The 19,816-nt window shown below is 45.5% G+C and overlaps 1 protein-coding gene across 14 annotated transcripts in view; it reads left to right on the plus strand.

The window, feature by feature from the left end:
* GNG12 (G protein subunit gamma 12) overlaps positions 1–19,816 on the plus strand; it is a 122,541-nt gene that overhangs the window by 55,063 nt on the left and 47,662 nt on the right. For 3 of the 14 annotated variants that reach the window (XM_073896560.1, XM_073896554.1, XM_073896564.1), the window contains exon 3: positions 420–534. The exons of the other annotated variants lie outside the window; for them this stretch is intronic. In XM_073896560.1, the coding sequence (XP_073752661.1) occupies positions 420–437 (18 nt within the window). In that variant the 3' untranslated portion in view covers positions 438–534. The remainder of the gene's footprint in view (positions 1–419; positions 535–19,816) is intronic. 14 annotated transcript variants of the gene reach the window in all.

A 19,816-nucleotide genomic window follows, 5' to 3' on the forward strand; every position in this document is an offset into this window, starting at 1 on the left:
TGTGTGTGTGTGTGTGTGTGTGTGTGTGTGTGTGTGTGTGTGTGTGTACCTTGTCTGAGAAAATCTGCCTGGGTGGCAGAGATTTCAGGTAGAGGCAGGCTTCCACAAACACCCTGCTTCTCAGACCCCAGGGAAGCCTCTGACCTTGCCTCTGGGAAGGTTTTCCCTACCATGGCACCAAAGTGCACTTGATATAACCCCAAGAGAAAGCTAGCATTTGGAAACTCCATGCTCAACCACTGTTTCTCGTGTTCATGACCCTAACGTAGTTTCTTCTGAGAGCTGATTTGCCATGCTTCAGAGGGATTTTTAGTCAAGGCTCCATCCGTAGTTTATGAACTCTGAAAAATCAAGGCTTGCAGAATGTGCTCTACAAGAACCACCCCCTACCCCCTGATTTTTTTTTTTTTTTTTTGCAGTTTTTCTTTTGTGCTTGAGCATCATTTTGGAGTCAGCAGCTTTTCCTGCCTTCTCTGGCCCCAGCACTGTGAATTTGGGCCTCTCTGCCAAGGTTCCCTCCTTTGTCATGTGCAGGTTGGTTGGGCGGCTGTGGTGGTAGGTGGGTCACCGTGCATTTAGGTCCCCCACACCCTGGTAAAGGCAGAGTCCTGGATGAGCAAGTGACACATGCTAGCAAGATATTTGAGTCAGAGTTGGAATCTCTTTGGGGACGATGGCCTAAGAATGTATTAAATGCATTTTGGGCAATTCCATCACTGGACCGGTTCCCATGGCAGGACTCAACATTGTGCATCCAGATGTGAACCTGGTTTATGCCCTCATGTTCTCTTTGCTGGCTCTTTATAAAGATGGCAGGATGTGGCTCCCCCGCTCCTCCGTCCCCTCCTTCTGTGCCCTCCCTCATGCCCCAGATGATGTTGGAGCCAGAGGCTGTGAGGGCAGAACTGCACTCCCCTACTGCTGCTCACCTGTGTTCTTCTCTTGGCCTGAAAGGATGTAGTGCTTCCCATTTGGCCATTCAAATATCTAGATGTACTAAATAGCTAATAGGCTGCTAACTAGAACATTCTTTCTATTTGTGCACACTTTACACCCAGGAGGTGCATAGTGTAGGCAGATGGACCAGAGTTCAGACCTTTCCTTAGCTACTGGGATACTTTGGGCAGAGTCTCCGAGTCTCCAGTTCCTCATTTGTCAAATGAGGGTGATGCCAGGTGCTCCATAAGCTAGCTGGATTAAGGGAAGGTAATTATGTAATGAATTCGGCAGAGAGGACTGTCACATAGTATAGGTTCAATAAATAGTAGCTGTTATCATTATTTGCTTTTGACTGGTGCAGTGATTTCTTAAATATTCTTGTAGCCTTGGAAAAAGTAGCCCAATTCTCTAGCATTTTTTTTGATCAAATTAAGAATTTGCGAAAAAAAATCAAAATGTGTGCAGCTACCTGCTTAAAAAAAAATACCTTGCAAAACTCCTTAGTTCTTTGTAGTGTACAAAGTGACTTTTGGTTGCAGAAGCAGCATGGCTCAAGGGCTAAGAATAAAGCTCAGCCTGACCAGCCTCACATCCACCACTGAATACCTTGGACAAGGTGTGACCTTGGGCATGTCATTTTCTCTTAAAGCCCCAATTTCTGCATTAACACGGTAAGGGTAATACTGCACAGGGTTGTTGAGAGACCTAAGTGAAATAATCCCTATGAAATGTGTAGCACAGGCCTGGCACGCAGTAAACACCCAAATAATGGTGCCATTCTCTTCCCATCACGATATCATCTTCATTTTACAGGTGAGAACTTGCAGAACATTTTTTTCCTTGTGACAAATGACTTCACAAAGACACTTTTATATGTAAGAAGTTGTTCTCGCTGTTTTGTTCAAGAAAGAACATGAACATTTCGGTGCGGGTTTGCTTACAAATACCAAACTGTAGCATATACAAAAGCAAGCTACATTAACCAAACAACTTGCCATTTCTGTAGGCGTCCTCTCATTTCCTTGTTAAGATTTGGCTAAGTGATTTTGCCACTAGACTGGGAGAAATTGATTTATTACTTTTACAAAGATTGTGCAGATATGCAAACATAGCTAGATTTGGCTAGGTGCTCTAAATTTAGATCGGTTTATTTTGTTCTCTGTGAATCTGGCAGAGTTGGCACCTTCGTGTGGAGCCCAAGGAGGTCTTGGAAAGGAGACATGACCTTCCCATCAGGAGGAGGGGGAGAAGGCCGGGTCTGAGGCAACAGGATGACCCAAAACGGGGGCCGAGGCTTGGTCAGGCAGGGGTGACAAGATGACCCATGGTGGAGCTCATGTTCCTGATGAAGGAGGTTCGTTCCTTCTACCGGGACTATGCAGGTGTGCCCTAGGACACTTCTTTCCTAGGATCCTCCTGGGGCGATGGGCACTCCCAAGGCAGTAGAGCTCTGGGCTCCTGGTGTTTTTACTACGTGCCCATGCTGTGCCAGATGCAGGGTCTGTATAGAAGGAAGCAACATCATTATTTGTGGGACTAATTTGGAGGTGTAGGTAACGCATGCCTGGACATCTTTGGTGAATGAATTACCCATTTGAGCAGGAAAACCGTTCTCATGTTGGGTGTGACTCACTCACCTCTGCACACAGTTTAGGAGTGTTCTTTCTTCATAAACAAGCTGGAAGCCTGGCCGGTAAACCCCGAGAAAAGGGAAGTGCTGAGGAACAGGTGTGTGTGTGGGGGGAGGAACAGGTGTGGGGGGAGGCAGCTGGGCCACTTCCACTGGTTGGTCAGAAGGTGTTTACTGAGCACCTACGATGTGCCTGGGGCAGGATGAAGAGGGAGCAGAACCCAAAGGGACACTTCCTGCCACCGACCACCTTGCACTTTCTTTCCCAGCCCCTGAGTCCACTCCCTGAGGCAGAAACTGAGCCACATGACCACTGCTGTTCTGTGGGCGAGGCTTGCAGGAGCCTGCTTGCCAACACACTCCTCACCAGCAGTGCTGACCACGGAGCTCAGGATGGTTATGATGGTCAAGCTTCAGGGCCTTTCCCTTCCAGGGACCCCTTCTGATGCCCTGTAGCTAATGGGCTAGTCCTAATTTTGTATTCTTCTGCTAAGAGACCCCCAAATTGTATAAGGCTCAGGATCCACACAAACTAGATCTGTTCCTAGGCCGGGGAGAATTGGCACACACACTCCGGGTCTCTCTCCCTCCACCCTGTCATGCTGTTACCGAGATACTAGAATTCCAGTTTGTTCCAATGTTGAGAATAGGTTTTGCCCCTGTGTGTGACCTCTTCTGAGGCTTTACCTGAGTTCCCCTGGGAACATCTAACCCTTCCAGGGAAGAGGACGAAGGCCCAGTGAGGACTTGCTATTTGGGCTCGTTCCTGGCCACCACACACCCTCAGAAGGTGGAAAGGTTCCGCTATCCCTGCAGGAAGGCAGGGCCGGGGCTTTCAGACCTCCAGCAGCTTTGTGGTTGCTCGGAAGGAGGCCCTGCGAAGGAGCCGGGTAGGCATCAGCTGGCCACAATAGGCCCAGTGGAAAATTCCCCTTTAAAAAAAAAAAAGTAATATCCTTGAAACTGTATCAGCGTGGCAAAAGCATCACCCTGATCTCAGGTCTTAGGAGAATAGGCTGCCGACCTCCAGGACTATGGCTGGTAAAGTGTTTCTGCCCACTGCCCTTAATCAGGTCCCTTCCCTCGTATTGCACCAAAGGGCTGGAGTGCTTTGCTAATCAGTCAGAATTCGATGTATTGAAAAGAAGCAAGAGGAGGGAAATGGCCCTTTTTGTACTTGCGTTATCTTCCTAGTGCTCTGCGAAAGTCCAAGTTTGAAAGTCATTTCCTTTTCCAGTGAAATGCTGGCCAACTTCGCCCCCTGGAGGAGAACTAGAGAATTGTTTAAAATGAGCCATCTAAGGCGTCTTCCTTGTTCTGACTGATACCTGGAAAGAAATTGTCAGCCTGAGATGAGTCAAGATAGGGAAACGGGCCTTTTTTTGGTTGTTCTTTTCTTTTGCCTTGAAACGAGTATGCTATACTTAGGTTTAAATGCTTGTTTTCTATCTGTAAAGAATTAAATGATTAAAATGCTACCAGGTTTAAGGCTCATACCTATTAAACTACAGTGGACTTCTTTTTTTTTTTTTTTTTTCTGGTCAGGTCTCTCCACTAATGCTAATTATGGAAAATTACTACCAGTATTGAGTCTCCTTTTAGCCCTTGAAGTTGTGGTAGAGACAGAAACAATCAGAAAATAGAAAATTTCAACCACCAACTGGATACATATTAGTGATCCTAACTAACAAACTGCAGCTCACCATGGTCCACATTGGAATCTTCTGAGTTCGTCCTGCTAGTTTAAATTACTTGGGCCTCAGTTCATTTACCCTTGCTACTAAAATCTGCCAGACAGTCACTTTCTGTCACAATTAGGTCAACAAGGTAATACTTACTTCACTACAGCTTTCTATACTTTTTGTATATTTTTAAAATCAAAATGCAAAACAGAAGGATAAGAGTTGAAATATAAAAACCTTCCCATATATTTCATCTTTTGTTAAAATATGATTTTATCCTGACACCTTTATTAATCGTTTGTTAATTACTCACCTGCTTTTAATTACCAGATCTGACCTGACTATTTAGTTTCTGTTGTGTCTTCTGTAATGAGAGCCTTCATAATAAAAATCTCATCTACTATCTTTTGTTCACCAAGTGGTAGTTCATGACCCTGGGTGAATGTGTATCATCTACATTGTTCTAGATGTTCATCCCCCAAGTGGAGGATACAATCATAGTATTTTTATTATTAATGCTTTCAATAGTTGTTTTTCCTTTCTCTGCCCTCAGAAGTCCTGAGGTGCACCTCGGTATTTGAGGGCATGGCATTGTTAAGAGGCTGTTCTTACCTCACACATCAAATTCATTGAGTACTTGGGGCTGTTTTTCCTAAAAGAAGGATGGGAAAGAGAAGAGCATGCACACACCTTGTAGGTTATTATTGTGAATCTTTTAAAAATATATCTGATGGAGGTTTCTAATGATTATTGATCATAAGTGTATATATGGTGTATAATTTTTCATCTCATGCAGTTTTTATGTAAGAAAAACATTTCTTTGACCGTATCATCTGTTTGCTTTTTGCACCTAGTATATGGAAAACCAGTTGTCCTAAGAATAAGTAGGCATTGCTGGGAGGATATATTTCCTCCAGGATAGGTTCCTGGGAGAGTGCTCATTTCTCGCCTCCAGAGGCACCTAACAAACCTCAGAGGGGAAGGGGGGTGAGCCCGGGGAGCCGGAATTCCTGCTGGCCTCGTCCCAGCCAGTCCACAACACAGGCTGGCTGCTTTTCTTGGTGAACACTTACCCTCCTTGCCTATGGCTGCAGCCACCACCCCTTTATTTGGAGGAGAAAGAGACACACGCCCCTTTCTTGGTCATCTGTCCCCTTTTCACTGTTGAAAGGGACCATTAATCTAAGGTTGAGACAGCCTGATTCATTAATGATTCTTTGACATTCAGGTAATTGCAAGACTGAGCAACATCAGACTGGTTTGCAAGTTCTCTCTCATTTCAGAGAATTTTCAGGCTTTCGTTATTACTCACAAATTGCAACCTGCTCAAGTTCAGACTCTGCTGACTAGGACAGACAGGAAGGAGAAGGGCAATGTTTGCCACCGAGAAATGGGTGTTTGGGATAGGGCAGAATAGGGGTTCGTGTTTTTAGTCAAGGGCAATGTTTTGCAGACATTTTGTTGCAATTTTGTGGTAAGTAGTGTGAGATGGAATGAGAGACACCCAATAGCTGACCCTTTGCCCCTATGCTCCCCAGCTGCGCCTACACCAGCTCTTTCTCAAAGTACTGAATAAGGCTCTAGATTGCATAATAGTAGTCTATCAATGTTAGTTTCCAGATTTGACTAATTGTAGTGTAGTTATATAATAGAACTCTTTATTTGTAGAAAAGACACACTGAAGTATTTAAGGGTCAAACAATATCATTGTCTACCCCTCTCTCCCTCTCTTTCTCTCTCGTGCTCTCTGTTGGAAGGGAGAATGCGTATAGTAGGGGTGCCTGGGTGGCGTGTCGGTTTTGCATTCCCACTCTTGGTTTGGACTCAGGTTGTGAGACTGAGCTTCATGTGGGGCTCTGTGCCCAGTGTGGAGGCTGCGTGAGTTTCTGTCTCCCTCTCCCTCTGCCCCTCCCACTGCGCACATGCTCTCTTTCTCTCTCGAGTAAATAAATCTTAAAAAAATAAATAGAAAAGGAAGTAAATATAGCAAAATGTTGACATTTGAGGAATCCAAATCTGGGTGAAAGATAGCAGAGAACTATTTTTTGCTATTCCTGTAACTTTACATCTGAAATTATGTCAAAATAAAAGTTTTAAAACATGATGCTTACGGAGACTTTGTAATCACATAGGGAAATGCCTTTGCTGCAAAGGAGCAAACTATAAAATTGTATCATAGAGTGTGATTTGAGCTCTTTAAAAACTCATGGAGAAAATATTAGAAGGAAATAGAGCACCATGTTAACTTTTGTAATCTATTATCCATGTTGGTACATGTTACACATTTTTCTCTAAGTAGCTGATATTTTCTGAAAAATCAGGAAAAAATCTTTTTAAAAAAGGTGATGGCTAACTCTTAAACATCTGAGTGAATCTCGCTCTTCGAGTCTTCACCACCATGTACCCGCTATACTAGAAGGGTGTCACACGTGCATATAGAGACGGTCCCCGACTTAGGATTTTTCAACTTCATGATGATGCAAAAGCAATACACATTCAATAGAAACTGTACTTTGAATTTTGATCTTTTCCCAGGCTGGCACTGTGTGGTAGGTTACTTTTTCGTGATGCTGGGCAGTGGCCGCGAGCCACACGCGGCTCTCAGTCAGGGACGTGATCACGAGGGTGAACAGCAGATACGTTGACATCCATTCAGTTTTTCACTTTCAGTATGGTATTCCGTACATTACACGAGGTAGTCAACACTTGATTGTAATCAACATAGGCTTTGTGTTACATGATTTTGCCCAACTGTAGGCTAAGTAAGTGTTCTGAGCATGTTTAGGGTAGGTTATTTTTATTTTTTTAAGAATCATCTTTTTTGAGGTTATAATTTACATAAAATAAACACCCATTTAAATGTATTTTGGGTGTTTTGACAAGTGTATGCACCCATATGGCCATCATCACAATCAAGATGTAGAACATTTCATCACCCTCAAAGGTTCCTTTTCATTTCTCATGTGTTTATGTTTATTTGTTTCTAGTCTGCCCCCTAAAATAAAAGCTTTTTTAAAAAAATTATTTTTATTGAAGTGTAGTTGACATACAATATTATGTTAGTTTCAGGTGTACAGCAGAGTGATTTGACAGTTCTCCACACTGTGCTGTGCTCACTGCCATCACCATCTGTCATCACATCGTTATTACAATGTTACTGAGTATATTCCCTATGCCGTACTTTTAATCTCCATGACGTGTTTTATAACTAGAAGTTTGTACCTTTTAAATCACCTTCACCTATTTCACCTACTCCCCATCTCCCTCCCCTCTGGCAACCACCAGTTTCTTCTCTGTATTTATGAGTCTGTGGTTGTTTGTTAATTTGTTTTTTATATTTCACACATAAAGGAAATCATATGGTATTTGTCTATCCCTGTCTGATTTATTTCACTTGACATAGTAACCTCTAGGTCCGTTCATGTTGTTGCCAATGGCAAGATCTCAATCTGTTCTTGTGGCTGAGTAATATTCCATTGTATATATATATATATACCATATATATACCACATCGTCTTTATCCATTCATCTATGGATGGGCACTTAGGTTGCTTCCGTATCTTGGCTATTGTAAGTAATGCCGCGTTAAGCATAGGAGTGCATATATCTTTTCATATTAATGGGTTTTTTAAAAAGATTTTATTTATTTGAGAGAGAATGAACGAGCGAGAGAGAGAGAGAGAGAGAACACGAGCAGGGGGGGAGAAGCAGACTGCCCACTGAGCAGGGAGCCTGATGTGGGGGCGGGTTCCATCCCAGGACCCCGGGATCATGACCTGAGCCAAAGGCAGACGCTTAACCAACTGAGCCACCCAGGCGCCCCTCATGTTATTGTTTTTGTTTTCTTTGGATAAATACTTCGTAGTGGATCACATAGTATTTCTATTTTTAATTTTTTGAAGAACCTCCATACTGTTTTCCACAGTGGCTGCACTAATTTACATTCCCAGCAATGGAGCACAGGGCTCCTTTTCTCTGCCTCTTTGCCAACACTTATTATTTCTTGTCTTTTTCATAGTAGCTAGTCTGACAGGTATAAGGTAATATCTCATTGTGGCTTTTGATTTGTATTTCCCTAGTGATAAGTGATGTTGAGCATCTTTTCATATGTCTTTTAGCCATTTGTATGTCTTCTTTGGAAAGACATCTATTCAAGTCCTCTGCCCATTTTTAATTAGATTATTTGGGATTTTTTGTGTTGAGTTGTGTTCCTTATATATTTTGGATGTTAACCCCTCATCAGATAAAGCATTTGCAAATTTCCTTTGCTGTGCAAAATCCTTTTATTTTGGTGTAATCCCAGTAGTTTATTTTTGCTTTTGTTTCCTTTGCCTGACGAGACACATCCATAAGTATGTTGCTAAGGCCAGTGCCCCAGAGATTACTGCCTATGTTTTCTTGTAGTTTTATGGTTTCAGGTCTCACGTTTAGGTCTTTAATCGGTTTTGAGTTTATTTTTGTGTATGGTGTGAGAAAGTGGTCTAGTGGTAGGTGGATATATTAAATGCATTTTCAACTTACCACTACTTTCAACTTATGATGGGTTTACTGAGACTGAACCCCATGGTAAGTCAAGGAAGATCTGTATGCATATGTGTACACATACACCTTTTAAAACTTTTGTTTTTCTGTAATGATAGTTTGAGAGAAATTCTATATTGAGCAGGAATTCAAACACCCTGACCTCTTAAACCTCTTCCCAGCCTTGAATTCCTTGCTTTACTTTCCAGTTCTTTGGAAGTCAGCGCCTTTGCAACCCAGACTACAGTGCTAGGTACTGAGTACATAAGGACAGATGGGCCACCCAGTCTGTCTTCTAAAGATGTTCACAGTCCACAAACAGACAAATCTGGGATCATGATCCTGTGCTTGGTTCTGTGGGAGGGTAGCAGTTTCCTTCAAAGGCAGACTTGGCCTGGGGCAGGGGTGGTGGTCCGGCCAGGTGGGCATTGATCTCTAGATCTAGGAGGTTAAGTGAGATCTTGCCATTCAGAGAAAGGTAGTGGAGCATTCTGGGCTGAACATTCCAGCATATCTAACGTATGTTCTCACTGTAACCCACTCAGCATCATTCTAGAGACCCTGGCCAGGGAGGCAAGGTCTTGACGAGACGTGGGAAGCACCAGGTCCTGCAGGGGCTGCTTTTCCAGGTACAGGAGGAAGCGGTCCTGTTGCAAGCAGCTGATGTCCTTCCTGTGGTCCCACGGCCAGGTCCCCGTGAACTCCATGCCTCCACTTGCAGAATCCCTTCAGCAGTTTGATCGCCCCCACCACCAAAAGCCTATGCTGCCTAAATACCCCCGGCGAGGAGCAAACAGAGGCTGATGGCAGTACCATTTTGGAGAGTTTGCTGACCCCTGATGTACTCAGTGGTGCTCCTGGAATGTGCTTTATTCATTTGGAATCATAAATAAAATCAAAGGGTCAGGTCTGCCTGGCACTTGGCCTTACAGGCTCTGTAGCTGTTTCCAGAGTCCCAGTTACCCCCAAGTAATGTTGTTGAGAAATGTGTTCCCTACTTGCCTGGACAGTCATTTATCTTTGAACTACCATGTGCCTGGGCCCATTATTCATGCCAGTTGTGAGAGCCTGAGGACACTGACATATAAGTATGTTTAATCCACCATGTAATAGATCAAACAGAGGCAAAGCAGTTGGTAAAAATCCCATAACTGGGTTAGGTTGGAAGCTTCTCCATTTATCTTGGGACCTTTATTTATTTATTTATTTTTCCTTTTTCTAACCATTTGAGAGCATGATTTTTTTACTCGGGTATTATTTTTCATTTTAAAGGTCCGTCATAGGTTCCTATAAGAGGATTGCATGAGGTGATACAAATTCAGGACATGGCATAGAGTGAGCATTCAGTACTGACCAGTCATTCTTAATAATCATCGACTAGCACAGCGTATGAAGAAAGAGCATGAGATTCTTGGTCAGGAGACCTCGTTTCTAGTCCCAGTTCTACCCCCCAAATCCTAGAAGAGGCACTGAGTGGGAAAGAGGCCTTATACCCCTAGTGTCTAGTCCAACAACCTCAGTTTTCAGAAACTTACAAAGGTATCAGAGCCCTACATTGATTGCTCTTAGCTGAAATGTGCTCCCACTCATTTTTCAAGCCAGAGTAACAGTTGCACGGCCATCCTATGGTTGGTGGAAGGATTACACGAGTTAAGTACCTCAGGCTCTGCTGCAGTACCTGGTAGCTAAGTCCACAGTTCCTAGTAACTGGTGGTGTTCTTGTTGAATCCTGTGCAAATGTCTTCGTCTCCTGTTTGACTGAGAAGATAGAGACTTGTCATCCTTGCTTATCATCACATTCCCATCATCGGGCACAGTGACCAGCACATAGTAGATGCTCCATCAGTGTTTTTGAATGATCGAAGGAAGGATCTTGGGGAGGGTAAAAGTTAGGTGAAGTCTGAATCAGAACCCAGGAGCTAACTCCAAGGTCTAGCCTTTCCAAGCTGTTCCACATGGGCTTCCTTCTCTTTTTGACTCTAGGCGACTTGCTTTGTTTCTCCGGGCCTCAGTTTCTTCAGTTTGGCTGTGATCCATCAGATCCCTCCTGTCCTGAGCACTCTTGTGCGCGTACCACCCACCGGCCCTTTAGAGAGACCCATGTTTGTGCTCAACTTGCCACTAGGTGTCGTAATTGGCCAAGTAGCAGAGAGCAAAAAAAACCCCAAAAAAACACAAAAACACAAAAAAAACATTAAATCGGTTGCCCTAAGAAGAGTATCAGTGGGAGTGATCTTATCATTGGAAAACTAGTTGCCCTTGGATGACTTGGGGATTTTCCTGGGGGAGGGAGGCAGTTGTCCCAGGATTTGTGTGCACAGACTTTGGAGCCAGGTATGGGTTAGAGCCCACAGCTCTGCTCACACCTCCAACACCTTGGAACTTGCCAGGGCCCTGGTCTCAGTGATGTCATGCACAGAGCACGCTCAGCACTTGGCCAGGGTGGAGGATGAGCTCCACAAGGTTAGCCTCTATGAGAGCTGCTTCTGGTATTTGATACCATAAAACGCTGTTTTTCTGTTCCCTCCAAGCCAAGTCGATGGGCTTCAGGAGCCTTTGTGGCTTCCTCCCTGTTTTATTAAGTAGTCCCTTAAATGGCAGACTGGATGGCATGTCAATATCAGGTTAAAGGGAAGCCTAGAATATTTGAAGGGATATCAGAGCTCCCAGGAGAGTCAGCACGGAGCTTAATTAGCACAGAGCTGGGTGTCGTGTTCATCACTAGAACTCAGGGTGGAGGGGAGTGATGGGGGTGTTGTCACAAAATGTTCCTTGCTGACATCGTTCAATGAAAGGATTTCCTTGTTGCACGGACCTTCATTCAGATCTGGGCATCTTATTTTTTAAATAATCTGGGGAGAATCTTCTAGGAATAACAATGACTAGCATTTATTGCACACTTACTGTGTGTAAGTTGCTATACTCAACACCGTACATGCATCATTCTGTTTAATCCTCACAGCAACTCTGAGATAGGTTTGCTTATTATGTCCATTTCCTAGTTCTAGATGAGGAAATTGAGGCTCAGAAAGATTGTAATAATAGTAATAGGCAGCAAGTACTGCATACTTAACCACAAGCCAGGCATTATTCTAAGATCTTTAAGCATCCCTCCCACAATAACCCTATTTACCTGAGGAAACCCAGGCACAGAGAGGTTATGCAGCTTTGTTGAGGTCACACAGGGAAGGAGTGGAGCAGTGAGGACACAGACCCTGGCCCACATGATTGCCCACTTTTTTAACCACCATACTGTGCTGCCCTCCTACAGCACTTTACATATATGCAGTAAGTACTTGTTAAGTGTTTACTGAGTTGAAGAGTTCTCAAACTGTTAGCCAACACAGGAGACTCGCTAAGGAAGAGCTCTGCAGTTCTTCATACTCCTTTTACCCCAAACCACACCTCTGCTAGCTTTCATTAATATTACGGGATACATATGCTGCTTTCTAGGCAGGATTTTGCACCTAACTTTTTGTTGGTAATAAGATTGATCTTCCGTTGGCACAGTCCGGAAAAAGCTGCTCTTACGGCAGATGTTTTCGGGAAACACCTCTACAGGGAGCATCTCAGCTCATTTTATTTGCTGCACATTTTTCTGGTAGGCCTGTTTTGGGTTTGTTTGCTCTGCCATGGAGGTGTCCAGCAGTGTCTCTTCAGTCTTTCCGAGCCAGGGTGAGGGCGGCCGGGGTGGCGAGCCAGCCCTCCGTGTTGCACCATCCGCGTATGCTCTGACGTGCAGCGTGCACTCACCAAGCCTCGAGCAGGCATGCTCCCCAGGCCTGACACGACACCAGTGCCAGGGGACACGGAGGGCCGAGGACCTGCTTCTCCGGTTAGCAAGCTGGCCCCTGCTACCGTCGGGTCATAGCTTTTGGTTATCACGGTGCCAGTGAGCTCTGAGGAAGGAAAATAGGACCCAGGCCACATTAATCATTCTCCAGGTATAATAATTCAGTTCCAGTGGTTTGGTTGCTTGGGTTTTTTTTTTTTTATGTGTCACTGCAATAGGAAACCCAAGTGAAGTAAGACTGAGACCTCCTCCTCACACCTGTGGTTCTGAGCACTGAGACATGTTTCTGTAAACTTCTATTCGCTGCTGCTTTTTCTCTTTAAGTGAATTGAGCCATCCATCTTGAATCTTCCTCCGAATTTGTCAGTCCTTGGGGGCTTCTGTGACCTAGAGGCCCTGGGGTCAGCCTTCTCAAGGAAAGCAGTGTTCTTCCTTCTGAATAGTTCTCCCTCTAAGTACAAGATTACCCCCCCCCCCGCCCCACTGTGACCAAAATTACACATATTAAAGGAGACGGAGGGAGGGTTTGGAGCTGTCAGAGGGGTAGGTGATGATAGCCAGTAGGGGGAGGTGATAGCCAGTAGGGGGAGGTCCCCAGGTGGGCTGAAAGGCGTGAGCTGGGGAGCACAGGTACGAAGGCTCCCACCTCTCCTTGCCCCTTTGGCCCTGTTACTTGTCCCCTTCTGTGTTCACCTTCCCAGGACACAGTCGGAAGCAGGTGTGGGCCTTGTCACTAACAGAGCTAGTGGACACTTGAGAGATAGGAAGACATGTAAGTGACAGGCCAAAGGAGATTCCAGACTCATGTTGACGTTTTTCTTTCTCCCGTCTAGAACAGGGCTTCCGACGTTTTTCTTTCTCCCGTCTAGAACAGGGCTTCCGACGTTTTTCTTTCTCCCGTCTAGAACAGGGCTTCCTACTTGCTTCCTCATAATGGCACACTTAGAAAAGTCATACTGCGGTACGGGGGACAATGCCCAGGCCTGAGGCTCTGGAAAGCCGGGTTCTGCCTGGCCACGTGGCCTGAGGCACTCCTCAACCTCAGCCCGGGGAACTGAGTGAGACTCTGTGCTCCACAGAATCAGAAATCTCACAGTACGGATTACCCTTGCTTGGTTATCGGAGATATTTTACCGAACCCTTCTGCTGCCAGAAGTTGGAAAATCAAAGTAGGTGTTGACTATAGAGATGCCAAGGTCCAGATCCTTCACGGCAGGAGGGGGGCAGGGGGGTTGAGTCAAAGAGGCTTGAGCTGGTCACAGAGGTGCAGCAGGAGTGTTGGGACCAGAACCGACCCTGAGCTCCCCTAATTATGGAATAGGGGTGACTGAGGAGGCAGGGCTTCATATCGCACACGTGCATATGTATGCACATGCATACACCCCCCAGGTTCGTATTTCATTCTAAAGAAGTATTTTACAAGCAAAGAGAAATTTTAAACCACTGCCCTGTACCATGTTGCCTCCAATGCAAAGCCCTTCCCTGTCCCAAACCCGGAAGGTGGGAGGCTGACGTCCAGAGCTGTCCTCCTTTGAGCAATAGGCACAGCACCACAAGCTCTTGGGGACCCGTGCCCGGCGTCGGTTGTCATCCATCCGTTTCTAGGCCGAGAAGCCCATGACTCAGCAGTGAGTTACTGCCGCAGCCTCCCAGCTGGTATCCAACTCTAGCCTCATCTCTCCCACCCCAGAATGCAGTCAGAACGGGCTTTTTATGAACTATATCCTGATGGTGCTACTCCTTTTTTTTTTCTTTCCTTGCCCCTCTGATGAACTAACTTCCCTTCTGCATTCGGGTGCCATCCACATGTTCCTTTGGGAGATCTTCCCAGCTCAGCCAGCACTGCCCGGGCATCCCTGCTGCACCCGCTGCCTTACGTCCTACAACAGTTAGCGCACTGTTTAGAAGTTGCGTGTTTCCCTCCCCCACCCCCCGGATGCTAAGCCCCTCAAGCACAGTGGGCACTCTTGTCTGGTTGCAGCCTGAAGGCCCGGCCCAGACAGGGTGAGCATTCAGTGCACACTGAGCAGGTGATCAAACTCTGGTCTTTGGCTCACTCTCCAATGCTTAGCTCTGCTTGTTGTCCTAGTTTAAAGCCTTAGCCTCTTGGTGGATCAAGGCTCCCCTGTAAACAGACAAAAGCTGGCCGCTAGTGACAGCCCAGGATCAGGATCTATTTAGCACATTTGTTGGTAATTTACTCATCATTGTGACCCGAGGACCCGGTAAAAGTCTTAAGTGCCCTTGACTCATCAGAAGCAAATTAAATTATTCACTTGGCAAACATTTTGAGTACCCACTACGCACAAAGCGTGCACTCGGTGCTACGAGGTGTATATAAGGATGAATGAGGTAGGGTTAGTCTCCTAAAGTTGACCATAGAGCTTTTATATTCTGTTGTTTCTTTCTGTGTCAAACATTTAAAAAGTGCAAACAAAAACAAACAAAAAATTAAGCCCTTGAAGAAGGCAAGACACATTTTAAGAGTACTGGGATCTCCCAGTATGAAGCCAGAAGACACTGGGCTCTTCATTCAAGCACAGGAGTGGGATGAGATGAGCCACGCTGCCTTTGGGGGATACGAGGGTATATCAAATGTAAACCTTGCGCTCAGAAAGCCCGTAATGGAACAGAAGAAACAAGAATTATACCTACGTACCTCTAAGACAATATAAAGTGGAAAAAATGCTCCACGTAGCTGTATCTTTTGGACTATAAGTAAGAGAAAATCCAACTTATCTAAAAAGAAGTTCCGATGCAGGCTTTCTCCAGTTGACCAGTTCGGTAGCTTGTCAACATCAGGTTCTTTGTGTCATCCTCAGAGCATCAGCTGGCTCTCCTCATGGGCGCAGAACGGCTGCAGGCAGCTCATCCTTTCCTGTCAATGGGAAGGCACACAGAGAACTGCTTCTTCTGTGTCTCTCCTTAAGAATGAAGAGACCTTTAGAACCCAGGCCCCACCCCCAGCTGACTTCTCATGTGTCATTGGCAGAAGTGGGACATATGCCCACCCCAAAACTCATCCTTAACAAATGGGGTGGGGTCATTTATGTGGCCTAGACCAATTTGGATTTACCCTAGTCACCTGAGGAAAGGGTGCACTTGTTCTGCCAGCAGGGCAGAAGGTGGAGATGGCTCCTGAGCGGCAGGTTAGAGTGCCTGGTACAGAGGGAATCATAAAAAGTATCACATTATTCAGAGGAGAGCAAGGTGGATCCTCATGGAGTTTACTTCTGTTGGAGAAGACCTACAAGCATTGGTGTGGGGTTTTTTGTTTTGTTTTGTTTGTTTGTTTGTTTGTTTTGGGAGGGTTTTTTTGCATACTTTTTGTTTTAATGGAGGAAATATAAATGCTATGGGCATGTCAGGAAGGCTTCCTGGAGGAAGTGATGTCTAAGCTGTAGAAGAAGACTAAAAAGGGGAGGGACACAATATGATTTGTCTTTTAAGAAGTTCACTCTGGCTGTGAAGAATGGATTGGTGGAGTTCTGATGGCAGGTAGACCAGCTAGGAAGCTGTCACAGCTGGCAGAGATCAGTGGGGCCTGCTCCTCGTCCCAGCTAGGTTGGTGGCAATGGGGATAAAAGCCCATGAATTTGAGAAATACTGCATATGCAGAGAGAGCAGGACAAGGAGATGGAAGAGGAGGTGCCATGGGAGAGAGGGGGGCCCCGGGTGACTCCAGAGCATCCGGCGGGAGCAGCTGTCCAGAGAGTGGTGGCACTCCCTGAGCTGGAGACCACAACAGTAGGCTGAGGTTTGTGGCGGGGACGGGAATGGTGAGTTCAGGTGTGACCAGAGCTTGGTGCGTGTGAGGCGGGTGGGGTCAGAAGCAAGCCGGAGAGGTAGTCAGGAGTCAGAACTCACAGGGCGCTGTGGGCCCTCCTGGGAGGTTACGCTTGATCCTCCCAAGAATCTGTGCAGGGAGGTAATGAGGAGAAACGGAGGCAAGGAAATTCTGTGCATGATGCTGGAAGGGTCACGGTAGGCAGGAGACAGCAGGTTCTCACGTGTTGCAGTAGAACGGGCTGCATGAAGCGGACTAGAGGGGGGCCCGAGGCGGCTGGAAAGGGTTTGGGGCTATTCTAGAGTGATGACACCAGCTCTGGACCTGGCAGCCTCACAAAAAGGAGAAGTGATAACTTAGCAGAGAGTTTGTTTATTTTTTATTAACATATAATGTATTATTTGTTTCAGGGGTACAGGTCTGTGATTCATCAGTCTTACACAATTCACAGCGCTCACCATAGCACATACCCTCTCCAATGTCCATCACCCAGCCACCCCATCCCTCCCACCTCCCACCACTCCAGCAACCCTCAGTTTGTTTCCTGAGATTAAGAGTCTCTTATGGTTTGTCTCCCTCTCTGGTTTCATCTTGTTTCATTTTTCCCTCCCTTCCCCTATGATCCTCTGCCTTGTTTCTCAAATTCCTCATATCAGTGAGATCAAATGATAATTGTCTTTCTCTGATTGACTTTTGCTTAGCATAATACCCTCTAGTTCCATCCATGTCGTTGCAAATGGCAAGATTTCATTTTTCTGATGGCTGCATAATATTCCATAATACCCTCTAGTTCTGTCCACATTGTTGCAAATGGCAAGGTTTCATTTTGTGATGGCTGCATAATATTCCAATATTTATATATAAATATAAATATAAATATATATATATATACACACACACACCACATCTTCTTTCTCCATTCAACTGTTGATGGACATCTAGGCTCTTTCCACAGTTTGGCTATCGCGGACATTCTTAGCAGAGAGTTTAAATCCACGGTCACTCTCAAGGCTCCCCACCTGTCCTGCCGTAGCGAGCATTCACCCTGTAATAAGAACTAGAGACAACCACCCAGGGCGGTCAGGACGGTTCTGGAAGCAGCTCCCTGCGCTCCCGACTCAGGCCAGTGCCCTTCTTACTACAGATCCCTTCAAGGAGTCTTTATGCACCACTGCCCAGACAGTTGACTAAGTGCTGGGATTGTAGAACTGGGGAGAACACAATCCAGTGTGGCGGGCAGAGAAAGGAAAAAAAAAAAAAGGCAGTGAAGGAAGAAGGAGAATAAAGAGCTGTGAGTGAGCGAGCGAGCATAGCACTTTCAGTGCTCAGAAAGGAGGAGGTGGGGCCAGGCCAAAGGCAGACTTGTACAAGTCCACTGGGGGCTGCCCTGACCCCACCTCATTTCTGCCTTACCTGACCAGCACACCTTACTTTATGATGTAAATGACCTCCCTTGGCAGCTTGTCAGGGCTCATCTGTTCACTGCAGAGCCTGCCTGAGTTGAAGCTCTGGGAATGTTTGAAAACGGGAGCTTTGAAAAAAAAAAAATTCTTGCACCATAAGCACTGAACACCCACTATGTACTTAGCTGTGTCCCAGGTGTTGGGCATTCAAAGGTGAGTAAGATGTGGGTCTTGTCTTCATTGAGTAGGGAAGACAGTTGCATGAACTTGCCATTGTAGTGCATTGAGGTCAATCCAGTGGTGGTACTGGAGGACACCAAGAGGAGGCCACAAACTCAGCCTGGGAGTCACCAGAGAAAGTTGCTAGAAGATGTAATACAGATCAGATTTACGCTACCCGTCTCTGCTTTGGGACTTTTGTAAGGACATAGGGACATAAGTTAGCACTGACTAATGGATGTCTGGCACATAGTAAAGGCCATGGGTGATAGCTAATATTATTTGTAGCTGGATTAGTGAAGGGACCAGCTGAGAATAAAGAGAATGTTGCTAGGAAAGTGATGATACCTTAATCAACTGTCAGTTGCATAGATTTACATAAATTAAGGTGTTTAAAATCAGCTAGAACAGGAGTAGCTAATTGTTTCCAACATATGCACCGCCTACAATTGATTGGAGCCAGGTGTTGAAAAGTGCTATTAATTAACTCATGTCTGGGCCCAGCAAGAAAGAGCACTGTGATCCATTAGTGATGTCTGCCATGGGCACAGGAGGGGGAAGAGGCGGCATGCATGCCTCACATCTGTCATCCTTAAATTAGAATAATAGCTCAAATAACTGGGATCTGAATACAAAAAAACTTTGAACCCCACCCCTGTGCACTTCACACTTCTCAGAGACAACAATGCTCTGTTCATGTGTGAGATTTTTGAAAGTCCATAATCATACTTCAAAGTTGTCTGTTGGGATCTAAGGACATTCAGCCCAGTCTTTTATATTTGCTACAGCTCGACAGCTGTCCTCTTGTCACTGATCAGAGCTAGAATCAGAGCAACATCCTGAAACCCCAAGGAAAAGGTGAATATAGGGTGATAAATTGCTGTGTTGATTAAATTGTATTTCTCCCAGTGGTGGGAGATTTTCTGTAAGAGCTGATAGGAGAAAGGGGCTGCTAACGAGAATGTCCCATTATTCAGAGCTTCCCATTAAAGCGTCAACCCAATCACTCAAGGATGGGCGATAATGAATTACTACCAGGCGCCGTGCGGCGGGATGGAGAAGAAACGGCAGTTACTTGTATCTTGGCAATAACTTGTTGAAAGACAGCTGTGATTCAAATGTGCTGGTACTTGTCATCCTTCACGGTCATTAACCTGACATCTCTGTTTTGCTGTGCTAAATGCTGATTTGGGTTAGAAAGGCAGAAGATGGAGCAGGGCACATTTAGTGCATGCGTTGAGCACCTTACCTTTGTGAGATCGTCCTGTTTGCTGTTCTGGTTTTCCCACTTCTAGAGTCGTCCGCAGGTTAATTCTTTCCATCAGTCTTAGAGGTACAAGAGCTATCTTGCTTTTCATGTGGAAAATATATAGGAGGCTTATCTTTTGGGGGATGCTTTTGAATTGGGAGCAAGGGCCAAGGTAAGGCTGTTTAGTTGACCTAAGTGTCCGGGGAGCTAGTAAAGGGAGCAGGTGCAACAGCAGGTATTTGGGTGCATGTGAACTTTTGTACTCATCGCCTGGAACACAGCAGCCCTGACCTGCTGGAAGGCCCCACCCTGGGCAGCAAACAGTGCTCCTTTGGAGCTGCCGCACTGCAGGCTCTGAAGGAGACCGGCCACCGAGGCCACAGACTGTCCTCACCAGGGGCCAGGCAGCTGATGGTGTTTGTTCTTCTCTCTGAAGAAGCACAGAAACCTTTTTTTCTGTACATACAGCATTATTCGCGGAGGCAGACCATGAAACATTCTCCCTATGCCCCAGCAAGAAAGTCTCCTACAGACTCTGCCTTACTTTTGAACAACTGTAGTTTTTACTTTAAAGGCTGATTTATTCAGTGGCA

The sequence above is a fragment of the Callorhinus ursinus genome, unplaced genomic scaffold (assembly GCF_003265705.2).
Source record: "Callorhinus ursinus isolate GAN/ISIS: 27379988/994484 unplaced genomic scaffold, GSC_fseal_2.0 scaffold9, whole genome shotgun sequence".
NCBI lineage: Eukaryota > Metazoa > Chordata > Mammalia > Carnivora > Otariidae > Callorhinus > Callorhinus ursinus.